Below are 26,093 nucleotides of genomic sequence, written 5' to 3' on the forward strand. Positions count from 1 at the left end.
TTCTCTTATCTTCAGTAAATGGGCTCAAGGCTTCCTGCCTGCCTCCCTCTCTTCACCTGTTTTCCCTGTTCACACCTTTTTTTCCATTTTACAAATTCCTTGGAGTGTCCCAAATATACTTGTACCTTAATAAGATATAGATATTCCTTACAACCACTTAAAATGTCCTCTTTTCTGCATCCTTTTTAGTTAGCTGTCTTCTCTCTGTCCTCTAAAATGTGATTAAAGTCACTATTTTTCTGGATGGTTTTCAGGTGACCACGCCTTCCCATTAAAAAAATCTCCTGTCCTAGTTTCTGCCATGCCCTAGGACTTCCCTTTAATCAATGGACCCTGCTGCATGGTCACTTTGAGGGCCCTGCTGCTTCTGCTTACTTTCCTCCCCCACAACCTCCTATTAGGAGCCAGCTCTTTATTGGAAGGAAGGGACTGTGTTTTAGCAGTCTTTGTATTCACAGTTGGTGCCATGTGGGAGGTGCTCAATAAGTACTTTATCTTGAATCTCTAAATGTACACATAAGCCAGTAGACTTTTTTTGTGTGAACATCTTTTAGAAAATTTCCAAAATAATGAAATAAAAGGAAACTTAATGGAGACCAACTAAAGCTGTACAGATATTCTGTTTTTTCTTTTCCCCCATAGAAACGAGCTCGGATAATTTTGGATATAACTTGTTGACTTTCATCATCTTGTACAATAACCTTATTCCCATCAGTCTGCTGGTGACTCTTGAGGTTGTGAAATATACTCAAGCCCTTTTTATAAACTGGGTGAGTATCATCACAGCAGAGTTCAAAAGTTGAGCTGCTGGAGAAATGTCAGTCACTTTTTCTAATACTCTCTCAGAGCCTTAGCCATTGAATTGAGCTCCCAGAAAAGGAAGCATATAATTAATTGATGATTTGGTCTGGAAGGTAAACAGCCAGAGAACTGGCCAGGGATCTCTGGCCAGGGTGTCCCTGAGCCAGTGATAGCAGTGACTAGTTACTGAACATCTCTGCTTCCTGGTGTCTGAAATGGGACACTTGTACTGATTCAAGGGGTTCTTGTGAGGATTAAGTGGGAAAATGGAGGCAGAGTGCTGCAAAGATGCTTGTCTTCTGGTGAGTGGGGATGAAATGGCTGCAATTGATGCTCATACTTTGAAGTCTAATTAGTGCTAATGAAAGGCCTCTTAGGTGTGTCTGTATCAGTGTTTAGTATAGTATCAAAATTCATGGTGACAGTAAACTTGGATTCCATTGTAAGAGTGGAAGTGGAATTTCTACGGAACTGCCATTGTAATTAGGCACTTGACTTCAGCATCCTACATATGAGGTCTGACTGTTAAGTTCACAAACTCATCCTAGAAAAAGTGCTCAATACCTCATTGCTGAATATCACTATGGTCACCTTCAAAGTACTCCCCTTGGGAAGCTATACACTGATGCCAGAACCTAGTCCACCCTTCAAGGCAATTTTGGGACTCTTTTTCTGGAATGACCATCAGAGCTGTCGTTGTATTACCCTTGATGTCCTGAATGTCATCAAAATGTCTTCCTTTCAATATTTCCTTTATCTTTGGGTAAAGAAAGAAGTCACTGGGGGCCAGATCAGGTGAGTAGGGAGGGTGTTCCAATACAGTTATTTGTTTACTGGCTAAAAACTCCCTCACAGACAGTGCTGTGTGAGCTGGTGCATTGTTGTGATTCAAGAGCCATGAATTGTTGGCGAAAAGTTCAGGTCGTCTAACTTTTTCACGCAGCCTTTTCAGCACTTCCAAATAGTCAACTTAGTTAACTTTCCAGTTGGTATGAATTCACAATGAATAATCCCTCTGATATCAAAAATGATTAGCAACATCGTTGTAACAAGTTCCTGAACTTAACTGTCAGACCTCATGTGTAGACTGGGTGCTTTCATGTGCATTTTTATTAGATCTTCATAACCGTCCTGTGAGTGAGGTATTAGCTGAGCTCAGAAGTAGGAGTTAGTTTAGGTCATGAAATGATCGTCTTGAGACCAAATTTTCTGTGTATAACTACCATGTTTTCTCCGTATATCACAATGCTTCTCTACATGAATTGCCAATGTATTTTCAACCTCCACAAAATCAACACCTACCCGTATTAGGATTACAAGAAGTATTAAAAGTTAGCATTTATATATTAAAAGTTAACATTTATATTATCTGTTTTTAATCTAAATGAAGGATTAATGGTACCTATTTTCTGAAGTGCCCCCTTTTTTCTCTTTCAGGACACAGATATGTATTATCTTGGAAATGACACTCCTGCAATGGCCAGGACATCAAACCTTAATGAAGAGCTTGGTCAGGTGAGAGTCTCTTTGGAATCGTTGGTGATGGTAGCACGAGCATTATGGGAGACTAGTGTTAGAAGAACCATGGAGAGATTTTTGCAGAAATACTTCTCTGTGAATGTGGTTTTGGTGTCTGAAACGCTATACAGTATTTGAAAGTATTATTAAATATAAATGTTAATCAGTTTTGGCTTGCATTTTGAAGCTTGAGTAGATTTTTATCACCTGCAAAAATTTTAAGCCATAGGTAAGACACTCAGATATTGGCTAACCCTACAAAACATGTGGGGGATAATATGATGGACATGTATCCATCAAATCTCTTACATGTCCCAGATTTTGTTTCTGGAATTTTCCAGAGGACTGGTGTCTTTTCCCCCATCACTCCTGAACTCTAATTGCCTTTACTGAATTGTGCTTTGCATTATGTTTTCATCTTATATTGAAATGACTGCAAGGAACATCCTCGTTTGAATGCATTGCAATTAAAGGTTATAATTTCATTTTATACATTTTATTTAAAACTCCCAACTATACTATGGGTGCTATATATATATATATATATATATATATATATATATATATATATATATATACATACATACATATACATACATACATACACACACACACACACACACACACACACATATAAAAGACTAAATTCACCTCCTCTTTGAACTGTTTTCCAGTTTTTCCAGGTAAAATTGATTTATCTCTTTTCTGTGTCTCCATATCAGTCTTTCCAAACATAACTACAGTAAAATAAGAGACATGGTAGTGACGCACTGTCTATTTCCCTGTGAGACTTTCTAGCCCATTCAAGGGTACGGATATGCTCAAGACAAGGCCTTTGGTTTTTCTGTACTGTGCTCAGTCTGTCGTTGTTTTCAGGTGCCATTGAACGGGACCTGAATAACTAAAGGATTGAAAGTGCTCAAGAAGCACCCAATATGAAATCATTCATCCTTCTTGGGCATATGGGGGACATTTGCATGGGGAAGTAGTTTTGAGTTGGAAGTTAAAATTCAATAGGCACAGTGATACCAACTCTTGATAATTCCTTACTATGAAATTTTCATTTTTTAAATATTTTGATTTAATCTTTTAATTGTTAAAAAAGAGGCAGAAAGAAGCACTGCTTATTAAAAGGTTGATTCTTCTGCATTTTCATACCTTTAGACTTACTGCATATAAAATTTATATAAAAACTTATTGTTTATAGTTAAAGTATTAATTACCCATAATGTACCAATTTTATATTTCTGCGTAATATTTGACTTCTTTTGTCGTGTTAATCATCTTTCTTAAAAAAATACCTTTCTTTCCTTAAAGGCCCGTTCATTGGTTTCTTTAAAAGTAATTTGCAGTGTGTTTTCTTATGTCGTATCATTAAGAAAAAGTACAGAGTAAACTATTCATGTTATTAATCCCTATTCTATAAAACAGTGAAACATGGCTTCCCTTTGGGACCCCTGGAATACATCTAGCATCTAGCAATAGTCATGAGCCCTCTTTAGAAAACCACTAAGAAACTGGAATTTTTACTGGTGACAATTCTGTTAATTACTCCCCCTCGCCAATCCATGAGGTAACTTCCCAGACTGTTACACAAAGAATGATGTTACAGATCTGCTGGCCAAAACCTTTATTTCATAGATGTGGAAATGGAGGCCAAGAAGGATGAGGTGACATTTCCAGAATCCACATGACTAGTACCCAGAGCCTGACCTGAACTGTCTCGTCCTGAGCTCTTCTTCCTCCTCCCCATCACATTATCCACCTATGAGAACAGAATTCCCACAGCACATGTCCATTTGGGGTTCATCTCTTTTGCATTCACTTAATCATTTCAAAATGGTTGGCTTGTTGACCTCCTCCAGACATTTCTCCTTTTACCTTTGTATATTGGGAGCTTGATGTATTAAATCTCTAAAATGTTGTATCTTATAAAGTTGTATAATTGATAGCAGGTCCTCGCTGCCTTCATGTAAACTTAATTGTCATAGTGATTGAGAAGCTTCATATTTGTTCTGTGCTGTTTCAGGATACGCCTTCTTAATCCGGCTAGGGGACGGAGTCTTAAAAAGAAATATTTGGAGGTCGCCAAAGTCTGAGCTTGTTTTCTTGACATATTGGACATTAAAACAATACTGAATGAAATCATGGGAGTATCTAGAAGAATGATATGTGTCTTTGGAATGCCTTAGTGCCTACACTTAGGGATCTAAAATGGCTCCAGGGCTGTCACTGAACCTCCTTTGCACATTTCCACACAATTAGACTCTGGAATTGGTTGTTTAAAAGGTTTTCAAGTGTTCTAAGCATTAAATATATTAATTTCATAATAATATAATTATTATATAAAATATATATGTAATTATAAAATATTTTGCTTGACTGAAGGAAATTTACGTTTTAAAATTCATGCCGATTTTGAAAAACATAGAAGGAAAGACTTCATTTATTGGTCTTTGCATCTTATTACATTCCTGATGTATGTTTCTCTTGTGTTTTGATTTAGGTAAAATACCTCTTTTCTGACAAGACTGGAACTCTAACATGCAACATCATGAACTTCAAGAAGTGCAGCATTGCTGGAGTAACCTATGGGTAAGTGTGTTTGTCACGTATTGAAAATTTGATTTGTAGTCTTCCAACAAAATAATTCATTTTTAGCTGCTTAGTCAAATATCTACTTTCTACTTTCTGGTATTTTAAAAGGGTATTAATAAAGGACTTAGATATGTAATTACTATTGGATGTGTTTAAAACTTAATGGGTCCCAACTTTGAACATTTAAAACTTGGTTTATTTCTACAAATATTAGCCTAGTGATAAATCTCAGGGAATCTATAAATTTATATTTCTAATCAAGTAATTATAAATTTCTTACTCATGTTTTAATCTGAGTGCCTGTTTTCTTTTTGTTTTTTGAGGTATAATTGACATGTATATTAGTTTCAGGTATACAACTTAATGATTCTATGTTTGCATATATTGCAAAATGATCACCACCATATGTCTAGCTAACATCCATCACCATACATAGTTACGAAATTTATTTTTTCTTCTGATGGAACTTTTAAGATCTATTCTCTTAGCAACTTTCAAATATATAATACAGTATTATTAACTATAGTTACCATGCTGTGCATTACATCCTATGACTTATTTATTTTATAACTAGAAGTTTATACCTTTTGAACTTCTTAACCCCTTTTCTCCAACCACAACCCCTGCCTCTGTCAATCTGTTCTCTGTATCTATGAGCTTGTTTTTTTAAGATTTCCCATGAGTGAGATCATATGGTATTCCTCTTTTTCTGTCTGACTTATTTCATTTAGCATAATACCCTCTAGGTCCATCCATGTTGTCACAAATCGTAACATTTCATTATTTTTTATGACTGAATAATAATACTCCATTGTGTATGTGTGTGTATGTATATATGTTATATATAAATACTAGTTCAAAAAGATGTATGCACCTCAATGTTCATTGCAGCATGATTTATAATAGCCAAGCTATGGAAACATCCTAAATGTCCATCAATGGATAAATTGATAAAGAAAATGTGTATACACACACACACACACACACATACATGTATATGTACATATATGTATATACACACATATATACATGTATATGTACACATACATGTGTATCTATCTATACATATATAGGTGTATATATATATATACATATATATGTATATGTATATATATGTATATATATGTATATATATATATACACACCACATTTTCTTTATCAATTTATCCATTGGTGGACATTTAGGGTGTTTCCATAGCTTGGCTATTATAAATAATGCTGCAATGAACATGGAGGTGCATACATCTTTTCGAACTAGTATTTTTGTTTTCTTCAGATAAATACCCAGGAGTGGAATTGCTGGGTCATAAGTTAGTTCGATTTTTAATTTTTTGAGGAACCTCCACACTGTTTTCCATAGTGGCTGCACCAGTTTACAATCCCACCAACAGTGCACAAAGTTTCCCTTTTCTCCACATCCTCACCAATACTTGGTTGTTAATTCACTGATGATGGCCATTCTGACAGGTGTGAGTTGGTATCTCGTTATGGTTTTGATTTGGATTTCCCCGATGATTAGAGATGCTGAGCATCTTTTAATGTACCTGTTACCATCTCTATGTCTTTGGAAATATATCTATTCAGATCTTCTGCCCATTTTTAATTTTTTTTTTTGGATGTTAACCCATAATCAGACATATGAGTTGTGAATACTTTCCCCCATTCAGTAGCTTCCCTTTTTATTTTGTTGATTATTTCCTCTATAGTGCCGAAGCTTTTCAGTTTGATGTAGTCCCATTTATTTATTTCTGCTTTTGTTACTTTGCTTTTGGTGTCAGATCCAAAAAATCATCACCATGACTGAGGTCAAATAGCTTGTCACCTATGTTTTCTTCTAGGAGTTTTATGGTTTCAGGTCTTACATTCAAGTCTTTAGTCTATTTTGAGTTAATTTTTGTGTATAGTGTAAGTCAGTGGTCCAGTTTCATTCTTTTACATGTGACTGTCTGGTTTTTCCAAAATAGTTATGGAAGAGACTGTCCTTTCTCCATTGTATATTTTCTTGGCTTCTTTGTCATGATTTAATTGACCATATGCTGGTTTGATTACTATAGTTTTATAATATATTTTGAAATCAGATAGTGTGATACTTCAGCTTCATTCATATTTCTTAAGATTGCTTTGGCAATTCGGTTCTTTTGTGGTTCCATACAAATTAGGACTGTTTGTTCTATTTCTATGAAAAATATCATTGAAATTTTGATAGGAATTGGATTGACTCTGTAGATTGCTTTAGGTAATATGGACATTTTAACAATATAAATTCTTCCTATCCATGAGCATGAACTATCTTTCCATTTATTTGCATCTTCTTCAATTTCCTTCATTAATGTCTTATAGTTTTCAGTGTACAGGTCTTTCACCTCCTTGGCTAAATTTATTCCTAGGTTGTTTTTCTTTTTCTTTTTTGATGCAATTTTAAATCTGATGTTTTTCTTAATATCTATTTCTGATTGTTAATTATCAGTATATAGAAATGCAACATATTTTTGTCTTTGATTTTGTTTCTTGCAATTTCATTGAATTTGGCTATTAGTCCTAAGTTTTTTGGTGGAGTCTTTAGGGTATTTAATATATACTATGTTATCTGTAAATAGTGACAGTTTTACTTCTTGTTTTCTGATTTGGATTCCTTTTATTTCTTTTTCTTGCCTAATTGCTCTGGCTGGGAATTCCAGTACTATGTTGAATAAAAGTGGCAGGAATGGGTATCCAGTCTTGTTCCTGATCTTAGAAGAAAAGCTTTCAGGTTTTTCACCATTGTGTATGATGTTAGCTGTGGGCTTTCATGTATGGTCTTTATTGTGTTGAAGTATGTTCCCTCTGTACCCACTGTCTTGAGAGGTTTTATCATAAATGGATATTGAATTTTGAAAAATGCTTTTTCTTCAGTTTATTGAGATGATCATATGATTTTTATCCTTCCTTTTGTTAATGTGGTGTATCAACATTGAGTGATTTGAAGATGTTGAAGCATCTTGCATCCCTGGAATAAATTTTACTTGATCGTGGTGTATAATCCTTTTAATGTATTATTGAATTTGATTTGTGAATGTTTTGTTGATGATTTTTGTTGAGGATCTATGTTCATCAGGGATATTGGCCTTTGATTTTCTTTTCTGTGATGTCCTTGTCTGGTTTTGATATCAGGGTAATGCTGGCCTCATAAAATGAGATTAGAAGTGTTCCCTGCTCTTCTAGTTTTGGAAAAGTTTGAGAATTGGTATTAAATTTTACTTGAATGTTTGGGAGACTTCACCAGTGAAGCTGTCTGGTCCTGGACTCTTATTTGTTGGGAGATTTTTTGATTACTGATTTAATCGTCTTACTAATAATGCATCTGCTCAGATTTTCTGTTTCTTTATGATTCATGAGTCTTAGTAGGTAATGTGTTTCTAGGTATTTACCCATTTCTTGTAGGTTGTCTAAGTTGTTTATGTAGAATTGTTCATAGTAGTTTCATATGATTCTTTGCACATGTGTGATATCAGTTGTAATGTGTTCTGTTTCATTTCTGATTTTGAGTCCTCTCTCTTTTTTCTTGGTAAGTTTAGCTAAAAGTTTGTCAATTTCATTTATCTTTTCAAAGAACCAGCTCGTAGTTTCAATGATCTTTTCTCTTATTCTTTTTAGTCTCTTTCATTTACTTCCTCTTTGATCTTTGTTATTTCCTTCCTTCAATCTACTTTGGGCTTTATTTTTTCTTCTTTTTCTAGTTCTTTGATATGTAAAGTTAATTTGAGAATTTTCTTGCTTCTTGATGTGTAGGCAATTATCATTATGACTTCCCTTTTAGAACTACTTTTGCTGCATAAGTTTTGTTATGTGTGTTTACATTGCTTTTGTCTCAAGGTATTTTTTTTTTTAATTTTTCTTTTGATTTCTTTTTTGAGCCATGTGTTGTTTAACCTTCACATATCGGTGAATTTTCCCATTTTCTTCTTGTAATTGATTTCTACTTTCATGCCATCGTGGTCAGAAAATATGCTTGATATTTCAGTCTTAAATTTATTGACTTGTTGGCCTAATATGTGATCTATCCTGGAGAATGTTCCATCTGTGAATGCCTATCTTTTGATCATAGTTTTATAACCACTCTGTTTTTCTCTCTTTCTCTGGCAGTCATTTTCCAGAATTGACAAGAGAGCCATCCTCAGATGATTTCTGGTGAGTGGATTCTAGCTCTTCTTGATGCTTTAGTGGGAAAGACTGGAACAATTTTATATTGTCATTTCTCACCTGAATATTTTGTAAGTAAAAATTGCATATATATTATTTCAAGAGAGAAACAGTAAAATTTAAATGTGAACATAATTTTCAAAGTCCAGTGATACTATAGTGCTTTAACAAAAAATAGTGAGCTGTTGGTCCAGTACTTCCTACTTTTTAGTGTAATATCTTCAAGGTTATAATATGTTTGTACATGATGTGTATATAGTATGTCAGGTTTTTATTCCTTTAAAAGGCTGAATAATGTTTCTTTATGTGTTTGTACCATGTTTTGTTTATCCATTTATGGTTGATGGTCATTTGGGTTATTTTCACCTCTTGGCTAATGTGAATAACACTGCTGTGAACATTGGTATACGATAAATCTCTGCTTTCAATTATTTGGGGTATGTACGTAAAAATGGTGTTGCTGGATCATGTGCTTATTCTGTTTACCTTTTTGAGGAACCACCAGATTATTTTTCATAGTAATTCTACTGTTTTGTATTCTTGCCAGTAATACACAATTTTTCCACATCCTCGAACCATTTGTTAATTAATTAATTAATTGAAAAATGTATAATAGCCATCCCAATGGGCATAAAGTGGTATCTCATTGTGGTTTTGATTTACGTTTCCCTTAGGACTAGTGATGTTGTCTGCTCATGTTTTAAAATTTATACACTATCAAAACTGATTAGTAGGGCAGTGTGTGTAGGGGGGACATTGTGTTTGATGATCGACTTATTTCCTTCTGAGATGATCATCCAAGATCTACTATTTTATTAGAGGATCCCTGGATGTCAGTGTCTGTGGGTCTTTCTTGTGAACTGATCAGTCTTCTTCTCATGAGAAGGACTCTCAGTTTTCTGCCAAGGGCTATAAATCTGGCAGCAGTTGTTATGGGAACTGAGTGGAAACAGAGGATTGGTGATTGTACCTTTCAGCGTGTGAGGGTTGGACAAAAGTTTGTAAACTTTCCATCATCTAAGTGCACTAAATCATGAACTTAATTGTCCAGGCTCTCCTCATCTGTGTGCCTGGTGTCCCTATAGTTTAACCTCTTTAAGGGATGCCCCTTCTATTTCTTTCTGGGTGCAGATGGTTCAGTTGCCTGGCTGCATGGGGTGAGGGAAGGTTCTTGCAGGCTGACCCTTCCTCAGATGGATTTGGAACCTGTCCTGTTTTCCACCTTCACTTTGTCTTGCAGGTACCTTGTGCTGCTGTTTCCTCAGCTTTCACAAGGTTCTGCTGGGGATATCAGCTTGCATTTTAGGTGCTTCCCTTTGCAAGTTATTGGTTTCTGTTTTCTCTGCTGTACTCAACTCTGATATCTATTCAGAGTTCAGACTGATGTCACCTTCTTCCATTGTCTTTGTCCTGAAGAAAGGGTTTCAAGAAGGAGTGGATATACATGAATATATTTAATCCTTCACATTTTCTTCAGTGTGATGGCACAGTCATCCTGTCAAGTTTCCTTTCTCATAATTACTTGCCTCCGTCTGTCTCCTACATTCGAGCCCTGGCCATAAAGGATTGCATAGATACAATGCAGTAATTCCTCTTACTGTACCTCCTATGAGCAGGCATTCTTAGCATTTTTTCCTGGTAGAAATTATGTAGCGACCAACTAAAATGACAAAGTCATGGTGTTGATCCTTGCCTCTGTTTCTTCTCCTTGTAACTATGTTGTTGTTTATAATAACTTATAAAATATTTTATAGTAAGGTTAAAGATTTCATGTCTTGTGGTTTGAAATAATAGACAGTATTCCAAATCTTTAATAGTTTAATATAAACTTATAGGCTTTTTAGATGTGTTTCTTTTAAAAAAATTTTTATTATTAGTTTCAGGTGTACAAAACAATGTAGTAGTTAAGACATTTATACCCCTCACGAAGTGATAACCCGCCTCCCCCAATCTACTACCCCTCTGACATCACATACAGCCATTACATTTCCACTGTCTCTATTCCTTATGCTGTACTCTGCTTCTTTTGAATATATATGTATAAAATTATATAAAATATATATATAAAATTATAGTTGACATTCATTATTGTTCAGCTTCAGCTTCAGGTGTGCTGTGCAGTGATCAGGCATCTACATCATCCCTGAGGTGGTCTCCCTAATGAGACAAGTGTCCATCGGATGTGTTTCTTCTTGAACACAGATTCTTACTAGGCTCAAGTTACCTTAAAAGAATTTTTGAACTGAATACATATTTTTTGTTCTCTCTTACAGCCGAATGCCTTGTCCCACGAGTGATTCATGTGACTTTGATGATCCCAGGCTCTTGAAGAACATGGAGGATCATCATGTAAGGCTGCCATTTTGCTTCTAGGACATTAAATGGCTGATGGTGCACTTTTATTTAGGTGTATGGGGCGTGTCTTGAAAGTTGCAATTTTGGAACCTGGGGAAGAGATACAGTCTCACCTTTATGGTGTTAGTACTTCAGGGAAGTAATCTTAAACAAATGCTTTGTAGTTAACACATTTCATCAGTTAATGTAAAGCTGAATTAAATATGTGGTGAAGTTATAAAGTAGCACATCAAGATTAAGACAAGTCGTACCATAGAATTCTCTAGCATTTCAGATTTCGGTTGCTTTATAAATAAGACATCTGCGGTACTGTTTTTGGAGTTGTGAATCTAAGAGGTCATGTATTTTGAAAAGTAATGGCAATATCCTTTGACTAGGATAATTTAGGAAACAAAAGTACATATAATAACCTGTAACATGTATAGCACCCTACTGTGTGCCAAACATATAATAACCTGTAACATGTATAACACCCTACTGTGTGCCAAACATTTGACATGTATTTCCTTTAGCACTTGAATCACCCAAGAGATGTGGTAGGAAGTTGCATAGAAAGACTGACTTGGCCAAGAGTTACCCAGCAAACAATGTAGAAATGAGACTCATATCTAAAGTCTGTTCAACTCTTAATTATGGCATCACACTATCACAACTATTGTAACAAACCAGGATTAACTGCACCATAATATAAATTTATTTTTTAAAGGATACTCTGAAAAATACTAACTTAGAAAAGTATTCAATGATTCAAGCATTTCACCACCATTTTAGTCCATATAAATTTGATCTGATATTAATTTTTTTCTGAAAAACATTTTTTATCCTTCCAAAATTTATTAAGAGATAGATATATTTAAAACCTTTTCAGAATTTTCAGCGAGGAAACTTCCTTTACTCTATTGCAGTTTAGTGTCCATTCGTTAATGCTAAGACCTTCCCACAGTGGTTCTCAACTGCGGGTGTGTAAGGCAGCCACTGACACAGGCTGGGATGCAGATGTGCTGCCTTAGCCCCTGGTGATGCTGATGAAGTGGTCCCAGCCTGTACAGAGGATGCTGCAGAAATCCGTGCTTTGTGTCACAGTCAGACGTTGATGCAGTCGTTTCCTGGGTTTTGATCTGAGAGGTAGATCCAGCTACTAGGCTAGACCTTCTCCAAGCAGAAGAATAGTGTTTCAGAAGAACCTTCTCTGGAGGAGCATAGTTTTAATCAAGGATGTCAAAGAAACAAGTGCATGGTGGGAGTTGCTTTCTGCAAGAGGACTCAAATATTCTCAAATTGTGTTTAGGTTGAAGGCAATAATGAACGTGGGTGCCTGAATGTGTCTGTTCAAGTTGCGATGGTGAATGGAAAGGAGAAAGAGGAAGGGTGACAGAGAGGCTTACAAAACTGCTCTTAGTCTAATTCACAGAGTTTGTTTTCCTAGCAGAGATCAACAGGTGAAAAAGCAGCGGAGAAATAGACATGTAAAACTGTTAAGAGCCATTGGATACCTTTGCATCCTAGGGGTAGGTCTGATGTGACTCCCTGGAAAAGTGATTTGCTTTGTGTACACAAAGGAGTTCAGTCTCTGGTGGGGGTTTTGGCTACCATAACTGTTGAATTGTGGGCAGTGTGACCACTCACACTGAGTGGTACTTGCACGGACCTAAATGTGGGCTGGCATAGAAACCCAGTGGCCAGGGTCAAATCCTCATTTGGAGGAGTTCCACAGGATCTCTTAGGAGACCCCCCTGCACCTGCTTCTGTGATTCCAGTGTTTGAAGTCTTTAAATACTTAGCTTGGTTAATTTATGTATGCATACAGATGTTGTCTCCAAAGCTGAACCCACCTTTGTGCGTGCTGGGTTTCTGAGAGGCTTTTGATCGTTGATCACACGCTCTTGAGCCTTTCCTCTCTTGACATCTAAGTAGAGATTGAATATAGATAAGGATCCTCGAATGAGCATCTCCCGGGGTCAATGGCATGCATTTTAGGAAGGAACTCCACTCGTAGAGAAGTTAGTGAACTTTTTTTTCTTTCTTTACTTTCCTCCTCCCCTTCGACTCTCCTGAGCCTAATTTCCTTTTACAGTGTGAAGGCCAGTGAGCGTAGGGGCAGATGCAGCCCTTATGAAAAGGAAGCCCTAATTTAGGGAGATTATCATAAGCATCCATGAAAACTTGGGGACTTTTAAGGATATTTTAGTAATCTGGATAACTCACAGTTCATTAAATGCTTAAGGAGACCATGGATTGGGGAATTTGTTTTCTACTTCTTAGTAAAAGCCTGTTTGCTTCTGTTGAACATTTTTTTAAAAGCTCTCCTGAATCCTTGAAGCCTTCTTCATCTTGGCTGCCACGTTAAGTAAGTCCTTCGGTGTTTAGCATCTAGCTCTACTATAAATAATGAAGACTATAGGCTCCAATATTTTTCTTCTTTGGGAGGATGTGGGATTGGATTAAATACTAGGGGTGCCCCCAAAATGTATACACATGACTTGTATTCATCTTTTGTTTTCGGTATATATTGAGTATTACAATTTGAACACAGTTTTTTCCTTTCTTAAAATGTGTATACATTTTTTTACAGCCTCTGTATATCCAATGGATGTTTTTAAACATTTTAAATACAGAGCCTATTAGATTACTTGGTTATTTTGCCCAAATAAGTTGAGGATAGAGAAGCATTTTAGGATTTTCGCCTATGATAGCCCACATTCTTATCTAAATTGTCTTGGGGCCATTGACTAAAATTAAAGTATTTGAACTAAGAAAACGCTTACTTCCTTCCCAAGGGAGTACCTCCGTCTGCTGCAGAATTTCCATTTTTCCTGGGTCATCATTTCTGATTTTCTGGGTCTTTCAGGACTGTTTTAAGCTTTGCGTTGGCCGATAGCCAACATGGAATTTGCCTCTATCAACTATGGAAAGTTTCAAGGAACAATTCATGTGGCCCAGTAACTACACTGCTAACTAGTGATTTCCTATTTGTGGGATAATTTCCCGATTTGCCACAGAAGAACACATAACTTTCTTTTGAACAATTATGCTTGGGACTTTTGAACTTGAATCTTTAAGAAGAAATTATTTGTATAGGTACATTATTTATATATTTTATAGCTGAAAATTGGAATGCAAGACAATTTTGGACATGTATGTTTTCTGCTATTTTTTACATATATACCAAATATATTGAAAATATTCATTTCTAGCTATATAAAGCATTGCTTGCAGATTAAAATCTGTTAAATTAAGGACAAATATTGTATGATTATGCTTATATGAGGTACCTAGAATAGAGACAGAGAGTAATAGAGGTTCTAGGGGTTAGGGGGAAGAGAGAATGGGGAGTTATTGTTTGATGGGTACAGTGTTTGTTGAGAAGATGAAAAAGTTTTGGGTATAGATGGTGGTGATGTGCACACAGCATTTTGAATATATTTAATGCCACTGAAGTTTATACTTACAGATGGCTAAAATGATAAATATTATGTGTATATTTTTGCATAATTTCTTTTATCTTCTAAAAAGAAAGACACACACACACACACACACACACACTTATATACATTCTCCAATAATCAATCAGTTCTTTGAAGTTATAAAATGCTTTTCTTCTTGGAAGTTAACAGAAAGAAGTTTATTTTCAAACATGGAGCACTTGTCTAAGTATATTACAAACATCTTATCCATAGGCTTCAAATTAAATTTGTCTCCTTTCCCTAATTGATTGTAGAATGTCAGGTTAAGCAGAGAAACAAAGGTAGATTAATTTTGTCTTAGGGATATTTTTTTATCTTTATTTTTTTAAATTAAGGTTTATTGGAGTGACAGTGGTTAGTAAAGTTACATAGATTTCAGGTGTACAATTCTGTATTACATCATCTATATATCACATTGTGTGTTCACCACCCAGAGTCAGTTCTCCTTCCATCAACGTATATTTGACCCCGTTTACCCTCATCTACCACCCGCCTCCCCTTTTCCCCCTGGTAACCATTAAACTATTGTCTGTGTCTATGAGTTTTTGTTTCTTTGTTTATTTGTCTTGTTCCTTTGTTAATGTCAATTTTTATATCCCACATATCAGTGAACTCATATGGTTCTCGACTTTTTCTGTTTGACTTAAACTTTGCGTTATTTTCTGATCTTTAAGAATTTTGTCTGGCCTACCACTCAAGATGGAAACTTAATATGATTGTGTGTGCAACCCTTCTTTATAACTCTCAGAGAATATTTCAGTATTAATTATATTTATTTGCCATAAATTCAAAGACCCCCTTTCGTGTTGTTTCGTTGTGGGACAAGGTGATATGCAGGACTCACTAGTTGTCAGATGCACAAGGCACTTGAATTGAAGCTCAATTCTCAAAATGCTTTTGGATAAAATTTCTTAACCATTTCCGTGGGGTAGGCCTTGGGGAATTTGTAAATTCTCTAATCTAATTTATTCAGTTTCATTGAACTATAATTTAGCATGCATTTTCTTTTCCTGAAGGCTGATAAGAAGTAGCCGTCTGAGCAGATGTGATCTGCTTCCATGCAATTGCTCTTATCACGTTAACAGGTCAGATGAGAAACTGAAAATGGTTAAAATACTAGTCACTATTCATTTGTGACTAAATGAAAAACAAAAAACAAGAAACAAAAAAACAAAAAGGAAAGAAAGGAAAGAAACTAACTCCATAAGAAAAGCAAACACAGAGGAGTTGTTTCCCGAATGAGAAAATACAAATCCATCTCAAATTTATAGTCAGCTGCCTATTTAAAAGTGAAGCATTAATGCTAGTGGCTTTAAAATAACCTCAGAACAAAGAAGCCTGGTGTCACCCCTCTTTGACATCATTCTAAAAGTAGTAGACCAAGCAGCCAGGTGAGAACTATACAAGTATATGTATTGGAGAGGAAAAAAGAAAAGGAATAATTTGTGGATGATGTAATTGTCTGCTTTGAAAACCTAGGAGAGTTACCTGCACCTCAGAGAGCTAGTAAGGGGTCAGCTGTAACTGGATATTAGATTAATTTATAAAATTCAATGTGTTTACTTATATATTGACAATAAACTCCAGTAAAATATAATGGAAATAAGATTATATTCAAAATATAAAAAGCAATAGACAAAATGCCTGGTACAGTGTCTCATGAACAGTAGGCATGCAGATATTTTTTGAATGAACAAAAATTAATTATTAATATTAAAAATTAATGAATGAAATATGCCAGGACTTATATTTAGAAGTCTTTGATACATAGAAATACATACTATATTCTTAGATGGGTCTGTATTAACATGTCATTTCCCCACTAATTATTAATATAGTCTAATCCCAATGCAAAAAATGTAAGGATTTTTTGAGGGGGGTGGAGAGGATGAAGAGATGTATTAAACACCTATCCAGGAAAATTCTGTTATTATTTTTAAAGGTAATAGGTGAGGGATGCACTGCCGTACAGGTGAGTTAGAAAGCAGACGTGATGTAGACCTAGTGCCAGTGTGGTGGCCTAGAAGGACCAGGGACTCGTGTTTGGGGAGTCAGTTCTCGCTACGGTGATCCAGCATGGATTTGAGTGCCTCCTGTTTGCTTGGCTTGGGTGCACATTTGTGAGGAAGGCAGACAACCTGCTCACTCTCCTGGACCTTCCGGAGCAGGGAGGAAGCGTGGGGGCGGCAGGGGTGTTTGAAGTGTTAGGAAGGCACGAGTGAGGCAGGGTGCTGGGGGCTTCCTGGGAGGGGGCACTCGGTTTCCTCTTTGTTCTCTGCCGACTCAACATGGGCTCGCAGGTCAAGAGTGATGTTCCAAGATGGGTGACAATAGCCTTCTCAACAGACTGTTGAACAGAAGCCCGAAGGATGAGTAAATACAGAACTGGCTGAAGCGGGAGGGGGCAGTGATGGAACAGTTGGAAAGGATGAGCCTTGTTTGAAGAACTGCAGACCTGAATGGCTCGTCGAGAGGCCAAGAGGATAATGATAGGAGATGGAACTGGCTAGACGGTGAGCAGGTGCCAGGTCACAGGGGACCTGGAGTCCATGCTTCAGACCTCACCTCTGTTCTAAAGGGAGCAGGAAGCCATCACAGGGTTTTAGGCAGGAGCTGACTTGACTCTAACTCTGATGTGTGTCAGTGGTGTTTTACCCGATGAGTTAACTCTGGGTGCTGTTTCCAGCCCACAGCTCCTTGCATACAGGAGTTCCTCACCCTGCTGGCCGTGTGCCACACCGTTGTTCCCGAGAAGGATGGCGACAACATCATCTACCAGGCCTCCTCCCCAGGTGAGACCTCTCGGCTGATGTGCCCTGCTGTCCCCTTCTCTGGAGACTCGGGTGTTTGCAGTTACTTGGGGGAGATGTGGTGGTACAGCCTACCCCACAAAGTCCCCACTGTCTGCCTCTGGCCTCACACAGTTGACATGCTGTGGCTGTAAGTGTGCAAACCACAGAAAGCTGGTGCTGGCTCCTCCTGACTCAGTAGTAATACTTGGACCACAGCAGGAGGCCCTGAGCCATCTCTCATTTCCTAGCAGAAGTCAGTACACTGGACAGAGCTGCCAGGGGAGAGCGGCATTGGCTTCCATGTTCACTGCCCACCCCTCATGGATTCTCCAACTGCTGGGGAAGCTGTGTTCTGCCTTGCCAGTTCTTTACCCACTCCTGGTGCTCTGGGAACCCCACAGTACAGGATAAAACTACCTCGCTCAGAGGAGAGGTTTAGTCAGAAAGTCATGTGAACATCACTTGACCCCGACCAAGAATAGTAGGCATGTAACCACTCTTATCCCCATGAATTAGTTTTAGGTCCGTGCCTTCCCCTCTAGCAGACATGCTTCTCTCAGGACCCCAGCGGTAGGAAGAGTGAATCGAGTGCCTTCTATACCCAGCACATGAAGCCAGGCCTCTTTAGCTGGTGTGGATCCTGTTAATTTGAAAAATAATACTCGCTAAGCAGAATTCTGTCATTACCAGTAGTTAGTCAATGTTTTGTCAACTCTTGATTGACAGATGAAGCTGCTTTGGTGAAAGGAGCGAGAAAGCTGGGTTTCGTGTTCACAGCCAGGACTCCGTACTCGGTCATCATAGAAGCCGTGAGTGACGTGCCTGGGCACCTCTCCACCTTGCAGAGCACTGACTTTTTTGAAGACTACATATTTGAAATAGCATGTCTGTTGTCAATATGGTAGCTAAACGTATTTTTCTTTTTCTGTGAGAAATTAGACCTGTTGAAAAACTGAGAATGTTATGTGATTCTATTAGCTTATTCACGTTGTTTTTGCATTGCAGTAGTTTTTCTCTCATAGGCTGCTTCCTCGCAGGTCAGTATAGGGATGTGGAATTAGGTGTAGCAAAGAATTTAGCAGGCCTCCTCTTTGTTCTGTGATAGTTGGGAGCATAGATGCAGGGCCCACCCGCTTTGAGGGCAGGGTCTGCAGCTCTGTCTTGGGGCCCAGCTGTTCTTACACAATGAGACCCCTGGTCGGTCAGCTTTAGTCTCCCGGGCTGGGAGAGAAAGGAGCACTTAGGATCTTCTTTACATACATGAGTTTTTCTTTTCCCCAGAGTCAAGGGGTTTATTTGTTTAATGATTTTTTTTTTCTTAGTTTCTCTCTCAAGAAGCCTGAGGGGAAAATTTGGTGATAGGAACAAATTCAAATCAAGAATAAGCTCAAATAGGGACCATTGAAATGGGCAGTGGTGGAAACTGATGGTTAGGACTGGCAAGGCATTGGTGTTTTTCATGATGACCGATTAGAGGGCCTGCATTTTTCTGCAGTCTGGTTTGATGAGGGCCTGGAGGTAGTCACTGCCTTCTCTCTCCTCTGCCTTTTCTCCACCTGTCAACTTTGGGAGGACTCATAGATGATCACAGTTTTTGGCTTTATGCATCCTTAAATCCCTATACCTCTTTAATGTATTTTCAGTTAACTTCTAATTTATATAATAACTTGATATATTTCCTGACTTGGTAGTAGTCTGTTTTTTCTTTACTTACATGGAAAATCAAATATTACACCTTATCCAAACTGTCCATTTCTTGGCATTTTCTGTTTCTTTTCTTATGGAGTACAGAGATGAGCTCATATTTCTTTTTACTTTATGTCAATCAACAGAGGGAATTTAGCTCAGGGAAGTGTGCAGTCAGTAAAAGTGGAACAAAGTCCTGACCAAATGCAGAGTTTCCTTCACAGAAGCGTCTCATACTCGTAAATGAAGTCTTCTTCTTCAGTTTGAGGAGACTTGTATTTTAACCTTCACGTAGGGTTTTTCAGTTGTGTGGTGCTGCTGTGTTTGTCTGCATTGCAGCAGGGGATTGAGAGGGTGTATCGCTGGTGGGAGAGGCAAGGAGACAGCAGCTGCTGGTGCTCTGCTCACAATGCCAGCTACATATGGGGAAGCTACAGAGTCAGCTGACATTGTTGTCACCGTGTTAGATGCTGGTGAAAAGTGGGCTGGCAGCACTGGATCATTTTATTAAACTACTAAGGCCATGTTCCTGGGAGTAAACAGGACTACCTGATTAGTTATGATTCATAAATAATAGTAAGTTTAAAAGTGCTGTTCAACCATTAATACCGAGATAGCATCAAGCCACAAGTTCTAGAGTTGGTTACCAGCGATTTATATGACGTGGCCTTACTGAGAATCTTCACCGCCAAGTCCATGGGCTGCCTGTGGGAGCATCTCATATAACTGGTGCAAAGAAGGGTCGGCTCTTGGCAGTCACAGCCCTTGTGCCGAGGAGGGGGACTAATAGTGGGCACGGGGATCTGAGAAAGTTGGGACAGGCTGAGGAGAAAGGGAATGGGTGGTTGCAGAAAGAGGGGGCATGAAGGCTGGATTAAATGGATCGTTAGGGATATTTTAGGATGAGAAGAGAAGGGGTGGGGAGTTGTGGAGGGGACAATAATGATATTCAATACTACTGTGCATCAGTCATGCATGCGGTAATTTGCATGTGATTTCATTTATTCTTTCAAACCTAGGGGGCAGGTGCCATCACCATTCGTAAGAAAGTCACACTTAGTGGCTGAAACTGAGTTTGAACTCATATCTATTGAACTCCAAAGTCCACATTCTTTTCACTGTCATGTATTGGGGACATAGAGACAAGACTTGATTTACAAATTTGAAAATGGCACACACCATAATCTGAAATATTCTAGGAAAACGTTGAGAGTATTGAGGTTCCAACTTTGTAGAACCCGAAGAAAAGGATGTTTGATTAATTGCCCTAAAATCTGGTGCAGATATATAATCTCTTATTTTTAAATCCAAAATCCGAGAGGCTTTGAATTTCAAGTTTTTTTGCTAAATTTAAGGCATAGGTGTTTGGCAGCTAAACTTAGCCAGAACTGACAGGAGGTTATTATTTATGGTCTTTGTGAATCTCACTTAGTGTGAATAGTCATGCATTTTGCTGAAGAAAATTGATGTGTTGTGTTACAGGGGGTTGCCCTGGGGACGTTACGGTGTATGTATATACTTCTGTAACATGTATAACATTATGGATTTGGAAGGATAACTGGCCCCAAGGTCGCAGATGGGTCTGTGTAGCTTGTGCCTTTTACTTTCATGTCTTGGAAGTGACTATGTCAGCCAGCTATTATGACAGCCAAACTAACTGGAGGAAAATGAGAAGCTTTTACCAGAAGGGGGAGCTATGACCCCACCAGACTGACTTGTAGGAAAACAGTACAAGTTGAAAAAGCATTTTGCAGTGGCTTAGAGGAAAGAGAAAGATGGGGTGGGGCGGGGGAGAAAACCAGGGGAAGAAGTGTGTGTGTGTGTGTGTGTGTGTGTGTAGAGAAGTTTATGATTGGGGAGACAGTTGCTTTGAGATTTTAATACTTTGCATTGTTTTTGTTTCTTTAGATGGGACAGGAACAGACATTTGGAATCCTTAATGTCCTGGAATTTTCTAGGTATGTTTCTCTTTCATGCACTTTAAAAAAACTTTGAAAAATATATACATATATATTTAACATATATATGTACTTAACTATTTATATAACAACATTATATATATATAACAAAAATACATATTAATATATTTAACAACTTCATCAGAGTGCTTGCATGATGGTATGATTAAATATAGTACTTTATTAAATATAGTAAATATATTCTTCTCGCTAGAATTTGTGACTTTCATTAAAGAAAACAAAATAGGTAAATCTTCTTTTTCCCAGATGAAATGTTATGCTTCCATGTCCTCCTTTTTCTTTAGATTTCCAGAACCTGGTGTTCTTGCATCAGGAGCCACAGACACGTCTGCATAGTTTGGAGTACGTGATGAGGGCATTATTTCCATTGGTTTTCCCAGGTCCATCTGAGCCCGCCCATGCGGGGCCTGGGAAACTGACAAATGACCATAGATAAGATCAGTGCATCCATTAGAGGCCTGGTCCCAGAAGGGCAGTTCTCCTGGCATATTTGGATTCAGTCTTTCCCAGTGAAGTTTATTTAATTTAAGGCCTGGGAATAATTGTTGGATTATGTGTTTCCCTAGACCACTTATAGTTTGTCATTAAAAAAAAAATATTGATGTTTTGTGTTCATCCTCCTCCTCAACGTTGAACTGTCCATTCTAGAGCAAGGCTCTGTTGCTATCTCAAAAGCATATTTTCCTATTATTAAAATTAGGTGGGTTTTCAATAACCCTTGTTAAATGATTCACAAATTGTTTGCTCTGTCTGCTGCATAAGCTATTTGAAAAGGATTTTTTTTTAAACCCTCTTGTAGGAAATGCTTTCCAGCCCTAGTCTTTAGTTTTAGGACTGCAGACTTGAACTCTGTGGGTCAGGAGCCCTTGGCGTTGAGAATTCAATGGGAGAGAGAGATGGTTGATGGCGGTGGTAGTTCATGTAGGGAGCAGGCGATAGCATCCTTGTGTGTGTGGAGGTGAGGGACATACTAGACCTCTCTCCAGACATTTTGTGCCCCATCTTTTGTTGTCCTGGAAACTGTGTGCTGTTGTGTGGCTGCATTAACTGGGACCAGCAGTTACTAGAGGGATGAGGACGAGAAAAGGGAGTTAGATAAAAACAGGTGAATATGGAGTAGACATGAACATGTATTTAAAAATAACTTAAGGGAGAATAAGAGGGACCAAAAAATCATTTGTGGTTATCGTTGTGATGCTATTTCATTTTAGCTGACTCATCTTTTTCCGGATGCAACTTAATCACTTCTTTGTGTAGCTGGTGTCAACCCTGCTTTACACACAAGATGAAAGGCAGGGTGAATCACTTTGCTGAGAGCCCCCGGCAACAAGGTAGCTGAGAGAGGATTCAAATCCAGGTCAGAGAGAGTGCTGTGGGTTAGGATGTGGGAACTTACACACAGCTGGACAGATAATGTCCCCTAGTCTAAGGAACATAGAAAAATACATTTTTTTTAAAAAGAACAACACTTGTACAGAGTCTTATCAGTAGTGAGTTAGGTACTTAGATTGTCCGTTTCTGTCTCTTCTAACATAAATAGCTGTAAGAGTGAGTTTCTATGGCAGGGAAAGGAATAGATTTATGTCCATTGTATGTAAATAAAAAGAGTAGGAGATAGACAGTTGAGGTCCAACTTTGAAGAAAAAGGTAGGGAAAAATGGAGCTTGGTCATTTTGGGGACTGCAAGACTACCGTTTGATTTGTTTGGTGTTTAATTATAGGACATGGGTCCTATAAAACAGACAATTAAAACTTTTCTCCTTATCTTTTGCTCTCACAGTGACAGAAAAAGAATGTCTGTAATTGTTCGAACGCCTTCAGGACAACTCCGGCTCTATTGTAAAGGGGCTGTAAGTACTGGCCAAGTAACCTGCACAGCTTTGTCCAGCTCCTGCTTTCCTAACTGGCACCCTCGTCATTCCCTGGTAGTTTGCCCAAGAGTGTAGGGTTCTTTCAGGTGGGCCATCAAGTTGTCTTAGTACCGTGTTTCCCCGAAAATAAGACCTAGCTGGACAATTCCCTCTAATGTGTCTTTTGGAACAGAAATTAGTATAAGACCCGGTCTTATAATAAAATAAGATCGGGTCTTATATGATATGATATGATATGATATGATATGATATGATATGATATGATATGATATGATATATATAACAAATATAATATAATAATATAATATAACATAATACCGGGTCTTATATTAATTTTTGCTCCAAAAGATGCATTAGAGCTGATTGTCCAGCTAGGTCTTATTTTTGGGGAAACATGGTAGTAAGAACCCACTGAAGATGATGGTGGCCCAAGGTGACAAAGATGGCCAGTGGAAAGCTTGCTTTTAGTCAACAATTGGTTTCAGAAACAGTACTTTGCTGTGCCATGGAAAATCCTACAGTATGAATTCTGATTCCAGTTTTATCACCCTTGGTGGTGACTTTGGGAAGATTAAGTAATTTGTATTGACCTCTGATAATCTTCTTTTAAGTACTCTGAGAGTTGGAGATACAGATATCTCTATACCTAAAGCAGTTATTCTTCTCAATTTTTATGATTAATATTTTTACTCATCACAGAGGGCAGTGCAGTAGGTATGAGGGTCATGTCCATTTGTGGCGACATTTTTACTGCCCTCTTTGGTCAGTTACCTAGGTCAGGCTTTTGTCCTGTCTGCCTCCCAGTAATCAAATCTAAATGTATTATCTTTAAGGAAAGATGTTATTGGTTATAAACCTAACTTGCAAAACCTGTTAAATTACGGTCTTACGTATTGAGGAATGGAATTATTAAGCTCGTTTTATGAGACTGTGTCAAGAAGATGAAGCTATTATACTAGGATCAGTGATTGGTTGAAAATCTTACTAATCTTTAGCAATTGTGGGAAGAAGCATGGTCTTAATTGAGTATACTGTAATTAGAGCTTCTTAAAAATGAGTAATGCATGTGAATTCTAAAGTCATTCTATCTGGACCCATTAGAGAATTCTATGGTTACAGTGACAACTGAAATCAAGGTCACTTAGAGTATGTTATCACATGATATATATATACTTTAACTTTTTGTTTGTTTGTTTATTTGACATTGTGTTATAAGTACCACAGCAAGTACAAAAGGGGGCAATGTGGGTGGCACAGAGGAAGGCTATGTAAATGTGGAAATGCTTCAATGGTGGATTTGATTATAGGATTTAATTCTCTTCAGCGTGCTCCCCCCAAACCAAACTAGATTTCTTAAAAAAAAATTTAGTGTTCTAGAACTGTACCCATTGTATATATTTGGAGGATCGTCTGTGGCTTCCAGTTCCCTAGGCCTGCCTGTCAATCACAGGGTGATGGACTTGGTTCAGTGCCTGGTGGATTGTGCTCTCCCTCCTTAGGAGCTTTTGCTGTGTCAGGAAGCACGACTGTACTTGAGCAATTTAGGATGTGTGTTTTACCCTTCCCACTTCTGCAAAAAGGTATTACAAACTTTGGTATGAGTTCTGCAAATCTGGGTGAATGTAGCACTGTTGGGTTTCCTGATTATTCTCCTGACACCTATGGTTCTCTCCAACATGTTTTTATTTTGACACGTCCATACCCGATGTGTTTTCCAAAGCTCATGACTGAATCCAGCCAAGAGCTACATTTCGACTTGCCCACTCAAGTATTCTCATGCACATAAAATAAACACCATTAAAACAAAGCTGTGTTTAGAATACTGACCGGAAGGTTTACTTAAGGGTTTGCCAGTCACAGTGTTTCCCTATTTTATAGGATAATGTCATTTTTGAGAGACTTTCAAAAGATTCAAAGTATATGGAGGAAACATTATGCCATCTGGAATATTTTGCCACGGAAGGTAAGTGAAATGTGGAAATGTTATTTTTAACCATTGAAGTTGTAGTTTCAAGGGTCTGTGACTGGTGCTTGGGTGAGCAGTCGTATTCTGAATAGACGTGTCATGTTTGTGCTTATACTTTTCTCATGCCAACCCCGTCCCCGTCCTTCACATTCTGTGCCTATGGCAGTGACAAGATGGGTGGCCAAGTCCTCACTCAGTTCCCTACATACGACTCTGTTAACAGAGGGAAAAAGCAACCCACTCACCGTATTAGAATCAGCTTGTAGTTAGGGTTCCCTGTCTTGGAAAACTCGTGCTATGTTCCTGTCTCTCTTTCTCTGGTTATTCTTATGACACTGGCTTACCCAGTGTGAGTGGCACAGAGGAAGCTAATGACTTCAGGAAATAATTCATTGAACCCACAGAGGAACAGGAAAGGAGTTCCCCGAAAGGCTTTAAACAACACTGATGTCAGGTTTTCCAGCAAGTGGATGGTGAAAGCTGGAGCCTTGCTTAAATGCTGATGGCTGCTTTCTCTTCATGTGTTCCTGTGCCTACATGCATATGCGCCCACACACACACACACACACACACACACGGATGCTTGAATGCCTGCATCTTTCACGGGGTAGCACATTGGGCTTTTATTGCTGTCTTGACACCTACTTCTGCCGCCTCCCTTGCTGATACCTGTATGTATACATATGCCTCACGCACAGCTCCTGTCCTTCTCTGCTGTGGGAATTCACTGTCATGGCTTCTCATGTACTCCCACATTTACAGAAGAGGCTGTTTATGTTAAAATACAGGAGAGTTCTTTTTAAGTTCTCTTTTTTTAAAAGTTGAAGTAGGGTGACCTAAAAAGCCCTTGGACCTTGGATTCTCTACCTTTTTTGAGCCCGCCG

General features: G+C 38.0%; 1 protein-coding gene across 1 annotated transcript in view; it reads left to right on the forward strand.

Annotated features, from left to right (window-relative positions):
* ATP8A2 (ATPase phospholipid transporting 8A2) overlaps window positions 1–26,093 on the forward strand; it is a 418,517-nt gene that overhangs the window by 14,655 nt on the left and 377,769 nt on the right. Inside the window, exons 6-15 of the mRNA XM_074330045.1 lie at window positions 643–770; window positions 2,239–2,316; window positions 4,826–4,914; window positions 9,040–9,084; window positions 11,370–11,445; window positions 17,602–17,707; window positions 18,434–18,516; window positions 21,302–21,351; window positions 23,153–23,222; window positions 25,122–25,206. Coding sequence (XP_074186146.1) covers window positions 643–770; window positions 2,239–2,316; window positions 4,826–4,914; window positions 9,040–9,084; window positions 11,370–11,445; window positions 17,602–17,707; window positions 18,434–18,516; window positions 21,302–21,351; window positions 23,153–23,222; window positions 25,122–25,206 — 810 coding nt within the window. The remainder of the gene's footprint in view (window positions 1–642; window positions 771–2,238; window positions 2,317–4,825; window positions 4,915–9,039; window positions 9,085–11,369; window positions 11,446–17,601; window positions 17,708–18,433; window positions 18,517–21,301; window positions 21,352–23,152; window positions 23,223–25,121; window positions 25,207–26,093) is intronic.

Source organism: Rhinolophus sinicus, linkage group LG04, assembly GCF_036562045.2.
Source record: "Rhinolophus sinicus isolate RSC01 linkage group LG04, ASM3656204v1, whole genome shotgun sequence".
NCBI lineage: Eukaryota > Metazoa > Chordata > Mammalia > Chiroptera > Rhinolophidae > Rhinolophus > Rhinolophus sinicus.